A 20,103-nucleotide genomic window follows, 5' to 3' on the forward strand; every position below is an offset into this window, starting at 1 on the left:
CTTTGCAATGAGAAAGTGAAAATTGAACAGTACATAAATAACAATGGAGTAGACAGGAAAACCTTTAGCACAAACTAGGAATAGCATGTGTACATAACAGTTTCTATTAATAAACAAAACTAATAAAATAAAATTAGTACTAGACAAGGCTACATCAGGAGGTATGAAACATGGAGAGTGATACACAAACAAATTAAAAGAAGAAACAATTATCAATGTAACTACAGAATACATAAGGAACTTAAGCAATATCAACACAATAAACAGAAGTAAATAAATGCGGGAAAATGGAGGTGTTTGAGGGAACCTACAGTTTGAGATTGTGGTGGCACTTCATTTTAACATTAACGTTATAATCAAAGCAGCGGCTGTGTAACAGTTTTCATTAAATAAATGAGCAAAGTAAAATATGAACAGTATTTGATGAGACAACTACAAGGGGTGTTAAACATGGACAGTAATACAAGTACCAGTTAAAAGAAAGCCTTAACTACTGAAACTGCAGTCTATGCAGTTAATGTTATGGATTGTGTAATGACTGAATATAAACACCATGGTATGCTCAATTACTAAGAGACATCTTCCATGATAAATCTTCAAGGCCAAATAAATAATCATGCACGAACATTTAAAGAAAACATTCAATTTATTTATTAAGGATAAATGAAACAGATAACAAATTGTAATATGATACCAGATATTCAGCATTTAATTGTAATGAGTGCGTTAAAGGAGTATTGCATGATATATTTCGTCTCAGTGGGGGAATCTGTAGTGTAACAAGGGTTATTTGTGAGAATGACCTATGTTTCACTGAGGATGCTGACACTGGTGGAAGATTGCTGTCTCTCACATTTTGTGTATTGGAAACAATTCACTGTGCACACCCCGATCTGTGGACTGTGCATATGCAGGGGCTAGGCGTGGCATGGTGAGTGCATCAGCACTTGCTGAACATGGGAATTTATGCCTTAGTGATGCCCTTCAAAGGTGTCATGAACACCTCAGCGAAAACAGACATACTACAAGGTGTACGCTCAAGGCAAATGAAGATTGTAAGTCTTAAATCTTAAGTCGAGTCCAATGAGGTCGGATGTATTGATCGAAGTGTTTGAGTCTATGAGTTACTGATATTTGGATCTGTCTTCACAACTGATGTAAATTGTTGGAACAGTACAGAAAATTATCGCTGAAGATGTGTTCGTCGTTCAATAGTTCAAAGTACTGAGACACTCCCTTATAGAATCATTCTGTCTGGATATGAAGTCAAGAGGAATAAGTTCACGCACAACCCTCTTACGGAGTAGCCAGTCCACAAGAACAAAACTAAAATGCAACTGTAATGGTGGAAGAACAATCAAAGCTAACTTAGACCACATCACACTAATAGATCTGCCACACTGTGTTCTCTACTCTTAGTGTTACAGGGTGAGCAGCATTCTATGGCTGTTAGTTGATGATGCTGAGGTGTTTGGGAAGGCGTAATCATTAAGTGACTGTAGGAAGGTACAAGATGACTTGACATTGTTTCTAGTTGGGTCGATGAATGGCAGCTAGCTGTAAATGCAGAAAAAGTAAGTTAATGCAGATGAGTAGGAGAAACAATCCTATAATGTTTGATTAAAGCATTGGTAGGGTGTTAAGTGACAGTCAGGTCATTTAAATATCTAGGTGTAATGCTGCAAAGCGATATGAACTGGAACGAGTTTGTCAAGACTAGTGGAGAAGGCGAATGGTCAACTTCGGTTTATTGGGAGAGTTTTAGGAAAGTATGGTTCAGCTGTAAAGGAGACCACATATAGAACACTAGTGCAACCCATTCTTTAGCACCGCTGAAGTGCGTGGGAACCCCACAAGGTCAGATTAAAGAATGCCGTCGAAGCAGTTCAAAGGCGGGCTGCTATATTTGTTACCAGTAGATTCAATCAACACTCAAGTATTGCTGAGATGCCTCGAGAACCCAAATGAGGATTCCTGGAGGGGAGGTGATATTGTTTTTGAGGAATCCTATTGGAAAAATTTAAAGAACCAGCATTTAAAGCTGACTACAGAATGATCCTACTGGCACTAATGTGCATTCTGTGTAAAGATCACAAAGGTAAGTTAAGAGACATTAGGGCTCGTACAGAGGCATATAGATAGTGTTTTTCCCCTCATTCTTTTTGCAAGTGGAACAGGAAGGAAAAAGACTGGCAGTAGTATAACACACCCTCTGCCACACACTGTATGGTGGCTTGCAGAGTACATATGTAGATGCATATGGGGGCATCTGAACTTCTGCCATCCCAGTACTTGCGATTGGAGCAGACCTCATATACAAGCTCTACGGTGGACAGAAAAACATATTGTGCCCACCGTGAGTTACATGGGTGGACCAGTCACAGACATGCAAATGAGTGTGAATGAACCAAATACAGAACACCAGGTCTCCCAATGCTTGCAGTGGTAGTGGGCAGTACAGGTGTTCAAGGGTGAATGCGAGTAGAACGAGTATTCAATGCACCACACAGAGTTTACAAGCAAGGAGGAACATTTTGATATTTTAGTAACCCCTGATGACGACAATAGAACACATCATCAGAATATTGTGCCGATAAGGCAATCGCATCTGGCTACTTGTCCAAATCTGCTTTTTGTAGGTAAGTATTTGACATGTACAAGCACATCTACTAAGACTGTTCCTTTACAGGTGTTGCCATAAATGTCACCCTTCGACTAGAGACTGTACCTTTATAGTACAAAAGATGTCCAGAGATTGGAAAGTGTGTATCTGTGTAGCCTCCACTAAGATATTGAGTTCCTCCAGATGTTTTCTTCAATTGTTTACATTTCATTTTCACAGCATTGTAGGAACTTTGTTTCATGTTCCATGTATCATTTATACAATTAACCGTAATGATGTGGAACAAGCAGTTTTCCATTCATATTTAAATTTGGCAACATGTTGGCTGTTTACAAGGTGTGTGTTACTGTTCTTTAAATACAGATCTGAATTAGTAATTTCTACCTACCACATTATACACTCCTGGAAATGGAAAAAAGAACACATTGACACCGGTGTGTCAGACCCACCATACTTGCTCCGGACACTGCGAGAGGGCTGTACAAGCAATGATCACACGCACGGCACAGCGGACACACCAGGAACCGCGGTGTTGGCCGTCGAATGGCGCTAGCTGCGCAGCATTTGTGCACCGCCGCCGTCAGTGTCAGCCAGTTTGCCGTGGCATACGGAGCTCCATCGCAGTCTTTGACACTGGTAGCATGCCGCGACAGCGTGGACGTGAACCGTATGTGCAGTTGACGGACTTTGAGCGAGGGCGTATAGTGGGCATGCGGGAGGCCGGGTGGACGTACCGCCGAATTGCTCAACACGTGGGGCGTGAGGTCTCCACAGTACATCGATGTTGTTGCCAGTGGTCGGCGGAAGGTGCACGTGCCCGTCGACCTGGGACCGGACCGCAGCGACGCACGGATGCACGCCAAGACCGTAGGATCCTACGCAGTGCCGTAGGGGACCGCACCGCCACTTCCCAGCAAATTAGGGACACTGTTGCTCCTGGGGTATCGGCGAGGACCATTCGCAACCGTCTCCATGAAGCTGGGCTACAGTCCCGCACACCGTTAGGCCGTCTTCCGCTCACGCCCCAACATCGTGCAGCCCGCCTCCAGTGGTGTCGCGACAGGCGTGAATGGAGGGACGAATGGAGACGTGTCGTCTTTAGCTATGAGAGTCGCTTCTGCCTTGGTGCCAATGATGGTCGTATGCGTGTTTGGCGCCGTGCAGGTGAGCGCCACAATCAGGACTGCATACGACCGAGGCACACAGGGCCAACACCCGGCATCATGGTGTGGGGAGCGATCTCCTACACTGGCCGTACACCACTGGTGATCGTCGAGGGGACACTGAATAGTGCACGGTACATCCAAACCGTCATCGAACCCATCGTTCTACCATTCCTAGACCGGCAAGGGAACCTGCTGTTCCAACAGGACAATGCACGTCTGCATGTATCCCGTGCCACCCAACGTGCTCCAGAAGGTGTAAGTCAACTACCCTGGCCAGCAAGATCTCCGGATCTGTCCCCCATTGAGCATGTTTGGGACTGGATGAAGTGTCGTCTCACGCGGTCTGCACGTCCAGCACGAACGCTGGTCCAACTGAGGCGCCAGGTGGAAATGGCATGGCAAGCCGTTCCACAGGACTACATCCAGCATCTCTACGATCGTCTCCATGGGAGAATAGCAGCCTGCATTGCTGCGAAAGGTGGATATACACTGTACTAGTGCCGACATTGTGCATGCTCTGTTGCCTGTGTCTATGTGCCTGTGGTTCTGTCAGTGTGATCATGTGATGTATCTGACCCCAGGAATGTGTCAATAAAGTTTCCCCTTCCTGGGACAATGAATTCACGGTGTTCTTATTTCAATTTCCAGGAGTGTATATATTACATAAATAGAAATTCTTCTACAGAACAGGTGTTGTTAAGGAGAAACTCCGCAGTTTGTTTTTAAATTTAACTTTGCTGTCTGTCAGACATTTTATATCACTGTGCAACTGAACAAAAATTTTGGTGGCAGCACACTGCACCAATTTTTGTGTTAAATTCAACCTTACTGTGGAATAATAAAAGCATTTTTTTCTGATATCTCATTTGTGCACATCATTCTTTCTTTTGAACTGCAGTGGGTTATTTACAACAAACTATATGACGTAATGCATATACTGTAAAGCAGCACTCAAAATGCCCAACTCTCTGAAAAGATGTCTATGAGAGAATTGAATGTATTAACACATTTTTGGGCACTGAAAACTTTCTTCCTTATAGATGAGTTACACTGGAACTCTACTTCATACACCATCTAAGAAAACCAAAACTAAACTCTGAACAGGCCTTGGGAGACCCAATGGTACTAACGAACCACTGAAGAAGCTGATAGGCATCACTAGATGAGGATACAGAGGGGCATGTGGTCAACATAGTGCTCTCCCGACTATTGTCAGTTTTTGTGGCCGGAGCCACTGCTTCTCGATCAAGTAGCGCGTATCGGTTTTCGGAATGTAAGAACGTTGAGAGAGGCAGGGAGGCTAAGACAGGTTGAAAAAGAGATGGAGAACTATCGACTAGATATATTGGGACTAAGTGAAGTAAGGTGGCCAGAATCTGGGGAATTCCAAACACAAAATGGTGGAGTGTTGCTGTATGCGGGTCAGACAGGTGAGGACGCAATGCATAGGAATGGTGTAGGGCTCTTACTATCTAAAAGCAGCAAGAAGAGCTTACTGGAATGGAAACCAGTCTCAGAACGGATAAAAACCGCACGCTTTAAAACAAATGTGCGATGTGTCACTGTAATTCAATGCTATGCACCTACTGAAATAGCTAAAGGAGAATTAAAAGATGCATTTTATACAGAGCTTAACGGAGTCCTTAGGCAAACAAATTCTAGGGACATAAAAATTTTAATGGGTGACTTGAATGCAAAAGTTGGTTCAGAAAATGAAGGGCTTGAACATATCATGGGCGTGCACGGAATGGGGATCAGGAATGTAAATGGTGAACTGTTGAGAGATACATGCGCTGAACATGACATAGCCATTGGAGGCACATTGTTTCCACATCGTAACTGCAATAAGATAACGTGGGTTTCTCCAGACCACGTTACCGAAAATCAAATAGACCACATAGTCATCAGCAGCAAGTTCCGACACTCTCTGTTAGATGTCAGAAACAGAAGAGGGGCAGACGTTGGAAGTGACCACCACCTAGTTTTGGTGGAATTCAGACTGAAGATAGTGGCAAATAGAACCAAACTCAATCACAGGTGCAAGAAAATAGATGTGGCAAGATTAAAAGAGCAACAGATCAAAGAAACATTTGCCCTTGAACTACAAAACAGATTCCAGGTCCTCTCTGAAGAAAACTTTATGCAAGAGGGAACTGAAACATGCTGGCAAAAAATCAAAGACAGTTATTTAGATGTGGGAGAAAAAATCTTAGGATTTAAGGCACATCAAAGGAAGGAATGGATCTCCGATGCTACGTGGAATGAAATCAGCCACAGGAAAGAACTAAAACTTATATTTTTTAAAAAGTTATATTTTTGTAAGAGAAGAGCGCAGAAGAGCGAAGCGCATAAAGAATACATGGAGTCGAACAAAAAAGTGAAAACTTTGCTACGCCGAGATAAAAGAAAATGGATAGATGAGCAAGCAAAATTAGCAGAAGAGGCAGCAAGACAAGGAAATATGAAAGAGCTCTACAATATTACCAAACGGTTGTCAATGAATAACTTCAGACATGAAGGACCAGTTAAGAACAAGGATGGGGTGATGCTTACAACTCAACAGGCACAGCTACAGAGATGGGAGGAGCACTTCAAGGAACTGTTAAATTGTGAAGACAACCAAGAGGAACAGGTAAGAGATGTTCCAGAGGAAGTTGAAGAAGATCAAGATATAAATTTGCAGTGCCTCACAATGGACGAAATTAGGATTGCCTTAAAAACACTAAAAAATACAAAGGCTCCAGGCCTAGACAATATAGCACCGGAGCTCTTAAAAGCCGATATTGAAAGTACTGTTAAAATGCTCCATCCTTTGCTGAAGCATATTTGGCTTGAAGAGAAATCTCGAAAGGAGTGGAAAAATGGTTTGGTGGTAAATCTCCCAAAAAAGGGAAACTTGTCAGACTGTAACAACTGGCGTGGTATTACATTGTTGTCAGTGCCCAGTAAGGTCCTCACCAGAATTATTTTAAACAGAATTAAAGAATCCCTCGAAAAGCAACTGTGAGAAGAACAGGCCAGTTTTAGGGCACAGCGCAGTTGTGTTGATCTTATTAACACTCTTAGGATCATTTTAGAGCAAAGCAAAGATTTTCCAAGCAACAATGTACCTGGCATTCATTGATTTTCAAAAGGCCTTTGATTCCGTGAAACATAAAGTGCTCTGGCAGGTGTTGCGGAAGTATGGCATACCACAGAAGATTTTAAACATCATAAAAGATCTATATGATGGCTACAAATGCTGCGTACTCCACAAGGGAAATGTGACAGAGCCCATAAAAGTAACAACTCGAGTCCGGCAGGGTTGCATTTTGTCACCAACACTTTTTCTACTCGTTCTAGACTCTGTTATGAGAAGAGTCACAGCAGGCAGGAGACGAGGAATCCAGTGGGGGATCCACGGACGTCTGGAGGATTTGGATTTTGCAGACGACGTAGTTTTATTAGCTCCAAGGCTGACTGATATGCACGCTAAATTAAACTTGCTGGAAGAAGAAGCAGAGACTGCTGGCCTCAAGATAAATACAGGCAAAACAAAGGAAATGAGAGTAACTTCCTGGCAGATTAAGACTGTGTGCCCAACCGAGACTCGAACTCGGGACCTTTGCCTTTCGCGGGCAAGTGCTCAACCATCTGAGCTACCGAAGCACGACTCACGCCCGGTACTCACAGCTTTGCTTCTGCCAGTATCTCGTCTCCTACCTTGCCCGCGAAAGGCAAAAGTCCCGAGTTCGAGTCTCGGTCGGGCACACAGTTTTAATCTGCCAGGAAGTTTCATATCAGCGCACACTCCGCTGCAGAGTGAAAATCTCATTCTGGAAATGAGAGTAAATTCAGGGAACATGGAGGTGCCATTGTTAATAGGTGAGTAGCGGGTGGACTGTCAACTCATTCCTGTATCTGGGTAGTATAGTGGCGGAAGATGGTGGAGCTGAAGACGACGTGAAGAACCGCATTAAAAAGGCAAATGCTGCCTTCATACAATTGTATCCAATATGAAAAAAATAGAAATATCACATACAAAACAAAAATCCGTATTTTTAATACAAATGTGAAGGCGGTCCTTCTGTACGCCAGTGGAAGCTGGAAAATGGATAAAAACATAACATCCCAGTTACAAAGCTTCATAAATAGATGTCTTCGACACATCATGAATATCTGGTGGCCAGAAAAAATATGTAATGAGGAGCTCTGGCGAAAAACAAAGCAGATACCTATAGAAGACCAGATACGAGAGAGAAAGTGAGGCTGGTTGGGGCACACCTTGAGAAAACCAGCTGGAGCCATCGAGAAAAAAGCATTGGAATGGAATCCCCAGGGAACAAGGAAGAGAGGAAGACCAAGGGGCACATGGAAGAGGACAGTGGAAGGGGGAGCAAAAAGAGTTGGCAAGACCTGGGCAGAATTGAGGCAAATGGCCAAAGACAGAGATGGATGGCGAGTTCTCCTGGACGCCCTATGCCCCCATAGGGGCCAAAGGAATTAAGTCAAGTAAGTCAATGTGGAACAAGCAGTTTTTCATTCATATTTAAATTTGGCAACATGTTCGCTATTTACAAGGTGTGTGTTACTGTTCTTTAAATACAGATCTGAATTAGTAATTTCTACCTACCACATTATACATATTACATTAAATAGAAATTCTTCTAACTTTGCTGTCTGTCAGACATTTTATATCACTGTGCAACTGAACAAAAATTTTGGTGGCAGCACACTGCACCAATTTTTGTGTTAAATTCAACCTTACTGTGGAATAATAAAAGCATTTTTTTCTGATATCTCATTTGTGTACATCATTCTTCCTTTTGAACTGCAGTGGGTTATTTACAACAAACTATACGAGGTAATGCATATACTGTAAAGCAGCACTCAAAATGCCTAACTCTCTGAAAAGATGTCTACAAGAGAATTGAATGTATTACCACATTTTTGGGCACTGAAAACTTTCTTCTTTATAGATGAGTTACACTGGAACTCTACTTCCTACAACATCTAAGAAAACCAAAACTAAACTCTGAACAGGCCTTTGAGACACAATGGTACTAACCAACCACTGTGTCATTCTCAGCTGATAGGCATCACTAGATGTGGATACAGAGGGGCATGTGGTCAACATAGTGCTCTCCCGACCATTGTCAGTTTTTGTGGCCGGAGCCACTGCTTCTCGATCAAGTAGCGCCTCAATTTGCCTCTCAAGCGCTGAGTACATGCCGCTTGCCAACAGTGCTCAGCAGACCCAGACAATCATCCACCTAAGTGCTAGCCAAGCCTGACAGTACTTAACTTCGGTGATATGACAGGAACCGGTGTTACCAATGCTGCAAGGACATTGGCTTTTCATACATCATTGAATGAAAATACACAAAATATATTAACTAACTGATTTGTCCCCCCAAGATGTGCAATGTTTCGAAGTACCAATATGGCTGAACTAAGTTGTTTTAAGAATTCCAAAATGTGTTTCTTTTAGTTTATATTCTCGTCAATATGAATACCATTACCAAAAATGTTGGAACTTTTTACTCTAGCTATTACTTCCTTACCATGTGTTACAAGTGCAGTACACCTCTAGATATGCTGCCATCACTTCAGAAACATCATGCTCCATCTGGACCATTACTGTCAACATCAGTCCAGGGTGTACAACTCATTTATCAGATACTGTGGACACAGTAAACAGAAAATAAATTTTGTAAGACAACCACAGAGTTTTTCTGTTTGATAGTATAAGTGTTAATTTCTTTCCTGTTTCTCGCCTTTTCCTTTGTTTCAATGAAAATGGGTTAATGTCTAGATGGGAACATGCTTTTGAAGAGATTTTTTTTTTTGTTGTGGGTCTATGGTATGCAGAGTAATTGCTGTTATGGTTCTTACCAATTACTGACTTCTTGTAGCATTTTAAGAATGCTGATTTTTGTATGTTTTCTTCATCTCACCATTAAATGAATCTTCCTTTTCTTCCTGAAAGATCTGAACATGCTGCACTCTATACTGATGATATCCAGAACTGTATGCAGACCTACATCTGACAAACCACTGCATTATAATGGATATTTTGTGAATAAAGATGACAGATCACTTAATACAGTGTGTCCTAGAAGGAATGGTCAATATTCAGAGATATGACAGGGACAATCATTCAAATGCATACCTTAAGAGCTATGAGCACCACGTCATCTTCGGTACTGTTAAACAAATCTCTTCTGCTGCAAGCTCTTTGGTTTCCACATTTTGAGAAGCGGTAATATAATACAAAACAAGGAAAAAATGTCTAGTAAACAGACTGTAAAGTGCATAGCATAACAGCTGTGAGCACTTACTCATCTTTGCTACTGTGAAACATCTCTTCTACTGAACAAGTGTTCACAGTTCTTAAGGTATGCATTTTAGGTCCCATGTTTACTAGACATTTTTGCTTCAAATGATCGTTCCTATCACATTGCTGAATATTGACCATTCCTCCTGGGACATCCTGCATATTTCTTTATTGATAATGTTGTTTTGGCCCATCAGATCAAACCTTACAAAACTTTTAAAACAATATTCAGTGTCAAGCATCAATAAAATGTATGCCTCAGCAGCATGTCAACAGTTGATGTTGCACTTAAGCATACTTTTATTGATAATTGACACTCATTGTTGTTACAGAAGTTTTCACCTGATGATGGCAGTATTAGAAATGACATTATAACCAAATAAATAAATACATCAAGTGACAACATTATGAAAAGGGTGGATTGCAACTCACACAATATTGTCATTATTCCATACTGGGCTTTCCTTTATTTAATATATTAAGTAATCTAGCTCGCCTTCATTCCCAAAATATGATTGCACCACAAGATGGATAACACACACTTCACATATCAAGGAAAAATCAATGAGTAGAATCTAAGGATAAAGGTGATTGATTTTTTCCAACTTATTGTTATTCAATTTCATTTCACTCTGCTGATTAATTACACTCTTCTACAATCTCTCATCACACTCACTATCAGCACAGTGTATGTTCGGTTTACATTAACTTATACTTTGGTGTGCAGGTACTGACAGATACAATATTACAATAATCTCAAAATGTTGGTGTCCACCTCTCATATTGCTCCATATAATGTGCCCATTCATACACATCAAACATGTTTTGACAGCTGTGATCTGTTCTATGCTGAAAAGTTCTTTCCCTGTATCCTTATCACCACTGGGCACTGCATCTGCAGTAGGAAGGTTGATAACATTGCTACAGGCTGGAAATGCTTTACAAAACTAGTGAGGAACAGATTTGCTATATCAGCAAACCCATCGTTACTGGGGACCAGTCACTGATCAGTACTTCTATTTTCACACAGGTCTAGATAGTAACAGAAACACCTTTCATTGAAGGTCCATTAACAATCTCAGTTCCCTGAGATGAAGGATATTGTATCACCCAAAGTAGTTTTCAGCCACTCACACAGCCTACATCCAATAGGTCACTTCCCCAAAGCAAAAATCATTTACAAGATCTGATCTCTACAGTCAGTTACATGCCCACCGTCTCCTCCTGCAAACTACTCACGAAAATTCCCCAGTCTATCACAGTAGATAATGTGCGACAGCATTCACATCACAAAGGAGTCCAACAACAACTTCAATACCCATTAACACCTCCCCTCTCACAGCACTCCAGAAATATACTGGGTACAGGGTGGGAACTCCGTCCAGTATATCTTCTGTTCTTGAAATCCTTTTGGATTAAAGCACTGCTGACCCCTTTGCCCTCTCTTCTCATGAGATCTTGTACTCACTCACGCACCCCCGCCCCCCAATTCCAGTTTTGTGAATGTAAGATAATCCAGTTTTCTTTTCTATACTTTCAAGATGCCACCTGTCTTTCCCTCTCTTGCCTCACACTACGTCTCCACCCTGTCCTTTCTCAACACCTATCAGTCTGAGCAGTCACTACTGTCCTGAATGGTTGCATACTTCAAAATAGAAAGTTTTTGCTTTGTACTAAAGCCTGCTTTTCTGTACTCTATACTAGTCAGTTGCAGGTATATAGTAGTGATTCCTTATTTTTGTTTATTGTTCAAAAGTTTATATTGTAATTTATAATAGTTCTTTAGTTTTGTATTTTAGGCCCCATGTAATGTGAGCCCAGCAGTTTTAACTTCTTTGATTATCTTATTAATCACAATGAACTGACACTGTTTTCCATAAAAAACATATAGCTTTATTGAAATATTGTAACACTCACAGGGTTCTCCATAAGTGATACAAAAAAAGTCATTACAAATCTAAAAGTATTCAAAAATAAAAAAGCTGCTCAAGTCATCTCTCACATTAAATGTCAATAGAAATGCCCACACGATCGGTGTGATAATAGAGAGAAGAAATGCGGATATGTTAATAAGTACAGCTATTTCATTACTGTTTTCACTCTTAAAGTGTTTTAAAATCCATTCACACACATTTCACATTTAATTATGTTGCTAATGCTGAACAGATTACTCAGAGATCACACCTTTGATGTGTGCGTTTCATTTTTTTGTTTTGGTCTGCATGCGCCCAAAGGGACACAACTGCTGATTTAGACAGCTGGAACACTGTGGTTTTACTGGTAGACATATCTGCTGTCCAAATCCAACCAACAGGTGATTAACTTCTGTCCACAGATCTCGAGGCAGCCAGGATTCCAAAGCAACACGAGTCTCTTCTGGTGTTTTTGTTGGTTTTTTCACCCAGCCAATGCGATTTGATATCCGGTGCACATGTGTATCAACACCTGTCAAAACAAATGATTACTCAGCTTCAACATAACATAACATTGTGGTCATTTTAACTGATTCAATTGTGGGTTATTGAAGAAACAATGTATTTTGTGTTAACTAAACAAAACACTTTTTTGGCTTGTTGCACAAAACTTTATTATTTTTGCACAACCTAGGTTTTGGGTTGACTCATTTTTCATTACACAACTGAACACATGTCAACGTTTTAATCTGTTGCTTTTTGAATTTGTAAAAAATATCTCTGATGACTATTTCGGCACAGTTATTAAAGTCTTATGACATTCATTAAGATATCATTTACTTTAACTATACATTGGGATAGAGCTATGTGTACACAAGAATGGGTATTTGTAAGATTACCTATTTATGAATGAAGGCACCAAGATTCCATTCTTAAGCAAAAGGTGTAATATTATATAAAAGAGGCAAACAATTGAACAGGAGTCTCATTTTATCAAATTTATCCTGTCATAACAAGAAGAGAAGTTACTATCAAGAAGTTAAAATACGCTCGACATGATACCAAAATCCCAAGTGTTAGATCATCTAAGAGCAGATCTAGACCCATCCCGTCAGAAAGATATAGCTGCAAATGTACACCGAACAGAGGAAATAAAGCAGGCACAATGACAACAACCATGAGTTCATAGTCATCAAGAAACTTAAAATTAGGGCTGAGGGCCATAATGTGATCATTACTACACAGATAAAGGATGATCTTTAGTGCTGTTAAATAAAACAGATGATATAAATGAAGTGGAAGAAATTTTCTAGTCAGTTCACCTACTAAAACTACAGAAAGAAACAATTATCAAGCTAAGGAGTTACTAAATAGGTCTTCTAATCCCCCCCCCCCCCCCCACCCTGTCCCAGGAGTATGAATGTAAGATTATTTTTCAAATGAATCCATCTACATGAGTCACCCAAACTCCACCAACGAGAAGTGCCAATATGACCAGTGGTATCTGCACTACAGGCACCAATCGACAACCTTATCCAAAGGATCAATATTATCATGAAGAAAAAAACTGAACTTCAAAGGGAAATATACGAGGGCCGTTCAGAAAGTAACCTCCAGTTGATTTAAAAAAATACACCACGTTAAATAAAAATATTTTAATATATACATCTTACAACTACATCTTTGCACTATTTTTCTACATAGTCTCCATAGCGATTGAGGCACTTCTTGTATCTCTTCACAAGCTTTGAAATTCCTTCTGCATAAAAATCACCCGCTTGTGCCTGGAGCCAGCCTGTGACCGCATCTTTGAGCTCTTCGTCGTCATCAAACCGCTGTGACCCGAGCCATTTCTTCAAATGCATGAAGAGGTGATAATCACTTGGCGCCAGGTCTGGGCTGTAAGGTGGATGGTTGATAACGTCCCACTTGAAGGACTCAAGAAGGGCCGTTGTTCTGCGAGCAGAGTGAGGACGGGCGTTATCGTGCAAAAAAACAATACCGGAAGTCAGCATACCACGGCGTTTGTTCTGTATAGCCCGTCGTAACTTTTTTATTGTTTCACAGTACACGTCTTGATTAATGGTCGTACCACGTTCCATGAATTCAACCAACAACACCCCTTTGGCATCCCAAAACACCGTTGCCATCAGTTTTCTGGCAGAAAAATCTTGCGAGGCTTTTCTTGGTTTGGTAGGCGAATTTGAATGTGCCCACATCTTTGATTGTTCTTTTGTCTCAGGGTTCACGTACTTAATCCAGGTTTCGTCACCGGTCACGATTCTGTTTAACAATGGTTCTCCTTCGTCCTCATAACGTGACAGAAAGTCTAATGCAGAGGCCATTCTTTGAGTTTTGTGGTGGTCGGTAAGAATTTTGGGCACCCATCGTGCACAGAACTTACGGTAACCCAATCTTGCTGTCACTATCTCGTACAAGAGAGTCTTAGAAATCTGTGGAAAACCAGTAGACAACTCCGACATTGAGAAACGTTGATTTTCACGAACTTTTGCATCAACTGTCTGAACGAGTTCGTCAGTCACCAATGATGGTCTACCACTCCTCTCTTCATCATGAACGTTTTCTCGTCCACTTTTAAATAAACGTACCCATTCACGGACAACTCCTTCACTCATAACTCTTGGTCCGTACACGGCACAAAGCTCACGATGAATAGCTGCTGCAGAATATCTTTTGGCTGTAAAAAACCTTATGACAGCACGCACTTCACATTTGGCGGGGTTTTCTATTGCAGCACACATTTCAAACTGCCACAAAAACTAAACTAGCGCAGGTACGACGTTCACTCGACCACGGCTTGATGCCGACTGACCTGTTGAGTGCGTGAACGCACAGATGGCGTCGCTACTCCCCCCACAACCCGCACTGTGACCAATCGGAGGTTACTTTCTGAACCGTCCTCGTAGCATTTAGAACAGTTAAGATTTAGTAAACAATTTGGGATGTTAAGATTTGCATCACAATTACACCAAATACTACTGAGCCACCTGCCTGCACATGGGCACCGCTAATATCTACAGTTGGATGGCTCGTCTGATGTGTTATTTTCTTCTACAGGCCACAGCATCAAGTTATAATTAAAAATTGGAAAACGACTTTGTGAGAAGATAACTGAATATTATTTCCAAATTCTAATAGATATCATATTTGTATAGAGACTAGAACAAAATTTGTTGCATTTAACTGCTGTGAGATGCCCTTATTCATGTTTTAACTGTGGCCTACCAAAAAATTTATATGTATTTAAAGTATTTCTTTGGATACTACATTGATAACCTTTTCAGGATTAGGTGAGAAAATGAACATTTTATGATTTAATACCACAGGTGACAGGCCCATGTAAAATTGACCATGTGAAAGACACGGCATGCTTCGGTCAGTTCCAGAAATGTCCGGTGTCTCACTCTGTGCTTTGTTAATTATCATAACAAAGGCGAGTTTGATGGGGAACTGGAGCTGTTTGAACAGGAAAGGTAAGTCTGTAGGTATCGTTGGTATTATTGGTATAAAAACAGTTTGTACAGTTCCACAGCCAGTGTGTGTAACTTGGATTTCTATGGACTACCATTATCCACTTACTCACTTAGGCTAACAAAAGATGTTCATGGAAACTGAAAATGTTGTTTACACCATTGTCAAATGTGGAATATCGCACTCTGAGTGCCTTTGTTTGGTGTATATGCAGACAGATGCAAAAGGAAGTCATTCAGCATATTGGCAAGATGTAACAGCAAATGTGTGTCTCCACATGTTTATGATTTGGTGTTGCAATAATAATAATAATAATAATTATTATTATTATTATTATGACGATGATGACACATATGAGAAGAAGAAAACATAGGTACACAAATTAAGATGATTTCTGACACAGCCACCTCTGGGAAAAGGAAATTTAAGGATACTGCACTGGCTAAGAATCATGGGAAATGAGGAATATCAGATCGGAGAGAGTGCTTTACAAGGGTAGTGAGTGCATACAGAGACAACGGTAATCCTTATTTCTGCTTTAGTAGATATGTCATTAACTGTCTTCTGAAGCTGGAGATGTTATTTAGTTGTCTAATGTAATGCAGAAGGTTGTTCTGTTGTCAGGTTCGCACTACTGAAGGACTAGGAGAAAGTAGCTGGATGATGGAGTCATTTAGAGAGGATTTTGCTCTAATGGGAGTGAATATTTTTGCTATGTTGTTCAGACAAGAGCATTAACTTCAAGCAGAGATATGAGAGGCAGTCCTCATTGATAAGACAGTAAAGAAGACGGAGGGTATGGACATCTCTGCACTAGTCTGCACATGACCAGGATAGCTGTGCTTATGATGGTGAAATGCGATCAAAAAGTCGAACATCGCAGATATAATGAACACAGGCATTCATAACTATTTCCAGGCACTGTGAGCTTTCCTGAGAAGCCTTTTAGGATAACACTACTGCAATCAATAATTGGAAGTACAAGTCCAGAATGAAATTTTCACTCCACAGCAAAATGTGAGTAGATACGAATCTAACTGGACTAAGACTCGAACTCGGGACCTTTGCCTTTGGTGGTCAAGTATAAGTGTTTGTATAAGTTTCTTTATCAGTTGAAGAGGGATGAGCTTTTAATATTTTTGTAGGGCATGGAGCATTGCTGATTCCTTCTTCCATGTTGCAGTTCTTGCTCAGTCCAATTTACCTTTTCATCTATAATTACTCCTAGACTCGGTGGGATGATTTTGGAGCACTCAAGAATCTCACTGTAGAGGCTGTGATGGAAGATTCACAACAATATCAAAATTTTACAAGAATGACTGTGATGGAAATGGAAAAAATACTCCTTAAAACTGGACTCACAATTTGCCAAGCAAGACATCATTATGCAAAAACCCATCAGTGTGAAAGACAGACTGCTTGTGATACTAACATTTTTAGCTTCATGTATGTTTATTCTTTTTAATATTTTGTAAAGTAACAATTACGATGAAGTAACACTACACCAGATTTCATTTTGGTAGACATACTTGTTTAAAAGCTAAACAGGGCGAATATCTGGTAAATGAAGCATTTCAGAGCACTGTACTGTTTCTCCTGGGCAGACATGAATGTGAAATGTATAGATTACATATTTTTATGGTAAGTATTGTATGAGTAACTTGCGCGTTTTATCAAGGAACAATATATTATGCTACAATGTATGCCTATTCCATGGAATTGAGATTCTGTGTTTGAACTCTGATCTCTTTTGTCATTACTATTCTTCCTCATGTCTTATGATCTGGACGTGAACCGAAGGAGGATTTAACAAAGGATTATCTTGCTGTATCAGCCAATGTAAGTTATTAACAAAACTGAAAATAGTTTTAGCTCATCGCCGAGACGTGCCGCCAGTTAAAAAACTAAACCTTTCTTTCAGATTCTACGAGCCTGGGGTCGCTGCAAATAATTTAATAAGATTCACTTTCAGATTTTCTCAAAGTTGCAAGATAGCATCCCAGGCAGGAAAGCCTGGTCACAGGATTCTAGTTCTGGTATAAGATTTCATTTGCATAAGCTACACTTGTTATCTTATATTGGGAATCAAGAGAACACCACAATTTTGAGTTACGGAATTTATTGTTGTACAGTGAACAGACTGGTGAAATATTCTCTGGTGCTATAAGCAAATGACTTTTAACTTGATGTAAACTAGGCATATATTGAGGAATATCTGTGGTGTTTTAATAGTTAAACAAATGAGTATTTACAATTACATAACCCCTGAGAACTGAGCTAGTTTACTGAGTGCTTATACGCGTCGGGCTAAATTAAACAACATATTACATGGTTAATAATATTCCTACATTAGTTATTTAGTTTTTATGCTGAACTATTGCATTAATGTGTGTTTCTTTTTTATATGTCATGGCTCATATTCATTCTATTACATTACATGGATAGTAAAGAAAAAGAGTCACAACTATTTTTATTTTTATTACATTACATTGGCTCCGGTAGTAAGGGTTCTGCACTGTGTGTAACTGAATGTTCAGGGACAATCATCATCACTACAGGACCTATGTTTTGCATTCAAACAGTGCGGTGCACATACAACAGCAGCTGATTGCATTGAACACTTACTCATGGAGCCGAAATTGAAACTAGAACCCTCTGACCGAATTTAATTGTTGTCACTGATTAAATGTATGTACAAAAGCACATAGTGAATTGTAACTAATGAACAAAACGTTTCCGTTACATGTATCACATGCATGGGAATGACGACAAGCTCACAGAGAAACTGAATGAGTGATCGCAGACCCACGCTGTTCACTACATCCAAAAGAGACTGTGATGTAAGGAATCAAATGAACGCAAACAGGTTTTTAATTGAAGTTAGTTTGTACCACCTGACCACATGCAATTAATAACAAACTTTCAACATAGTGGCCTTGTAGTATTTCGATTGTGACCATTAGTATAGAAAGTGTTGTGCAGTTAGTATCTGATTTTTGTGTGATGGGATTGACATTAGCTAGCAACATGGTTAGACCAAACACTAGACGTTACCGTGTAGACATAGAAAATTACAAGAGTGACGAACAGTTTGAGAATATTCCTGGATCATTGGTGGGAGGAAATGTAGTTACTGAGGCTGAACAAACCACGACCCCACCGGATAATGTAGGATCACAGACTGATATTTGTCAACAGAATTTACAAGTACTGGGAGGACAAGAGGCGGTCGGACCCACGAGCAAATTCAGCTGCAAGAGAGCAGACAAAAGTGAACGAACACAAGTAGAACTAGCGAATCCAAGCAATATGCTTGCAGTTCTGTTTCAGAGATTGGAATTAATGGAACAGTAGAGAAAAATAGAGTGCGAGGAGGATGTCCAACGCCAGACGGCGTTTTTTGAAAAGATTGAGACTAACATAATCGCCAAAGTGGACGAGATGTTAGTCAAACGCGAACAAGCATTAATACAGAAACTTAATCATGCTTTAGATGACAGGGATCAACAAATATTAGAAAATGTTAACAAAGAATTAGAAAAGGTAGAGTTGGAAGTATCTGAAGTTAAGAAAAATTTGCAGGATTTACCCGACAAAGTAAATAATTTGGCTGGAGAGGTATCTGAGGTCAAAGAGGTCCAGGAATCTCTCAATACCAAGGTCAAGCAATTAACCAAGGGTATCGAGGAGATTTCTTTAAATACTGAACAAAAGGTAGAAGTGGAAGTGAAATTAGTAATGCTTGACCAAGTTAGACATAAGAGTCATGAAGGTACAACCATAAATCACGAAGCTTTATGACCCAAGATTATAGAATAACCATTAAGTGACTGCAATAATAGAATCAAACTGTGTCACACCTAGTTCAGGCGGCCGTAGTTCACGTAATGTGCAGCAGGGCGGAAACAATATGTCAAACCGAGATGCGTACAGAAATTCACCATAAAATAATATGACCGTTAGTACATATGCAGTGGATACATGTAGAAATAATCTGGTGGTTGTTCGCAATGGAGTACCTACTCTTGTTACCCTAAAACAGGAAGAGTCATTGTTGAAACACAGATAATTTCAAGTATTTTCTGAAGAAAGGAGATCTGTTCATCTGGTAAAATTCATAAAGAGTTTTAAGAATGTGTTACCTGCATTGTGGCAGGAAAGGCGAAAGATACAGTTTGTTATCTCATATACTACCGGAGATGCCGCATTATCGGCATCAGAGGTTGCAGAGAACTTCAGTGAGTTCGAGCAATATTTTTTGGCCAGATAGCATACAACAGAGACTATGGAAACATGTATACAATCCTGAGATGTACAATTGCAAGCTAGGAACCCTCAGAAAATACTTTGAGAAGTATATAAACTGGTCAGAGCCGATTTCCACATGCGACGTGCTTAGGATATTGAAATCCAAGTTGCCTATCGCAATACGTAGAGAACTGGTACATGTACCCAACAATGACTTACAGACATTCATGTCAGTTGTGGATTCTTTGGATCTGATACAAGAGGACGAGTGACAACAAAATAATAACGTTGAGGGAATAAGTAATAACTACAAACATAGGAATAACGGTTATGGAAATCAAAACT

At 40.2% G+C, this 20,103-nt stretch overlaps 1 protein-coding gene across 2 annotated transcripts in view; it reads right to left on the bottom strand.

Moving 5' to 3' along the window:
• Positions 1–12,012: 12,012 nt before the first annotated feature.
• Positions 12,013–20,103, bottom strand: part of LOC126234511 (endonuclease III-like protein 1) — a 35,741-nt gene continuing 27,650 nt past the window's right edge. Inside the window, exon 5 of one of the 2 annotated variants that reach the window (XM_049943207.1) lies at positions 12,013–12,550. In XM_049943207.1, the coding sequence (XP_049799164.1) occupies positions 12,306–12,550 (245 nt within the window). In that variant the 3' untranslated portion in view covers positions 12,013–12,305. The remainder of the gene's footprint in view (positions 12,551–20,103) is intronic. The other variant, XM_049943208.1, reaches the window with a different exon arrangement.

The sequence above is a fragment of the Schistocerca nitens genome, chromosome 2 (genome assembly GCF_023898315.1).
Source record: "Schistocerca nitens isolate TAMUIC-IGC-003100 chromosome 2, iqSchNite1.1, whole genome shotgun sequence".
Taxonomy (NCBI): Eukaryota; Metazoa; Arthropoda; class Insecta; order Orthoptera; family Acrididae; genus Schistocerca; species Schistocerca nitens.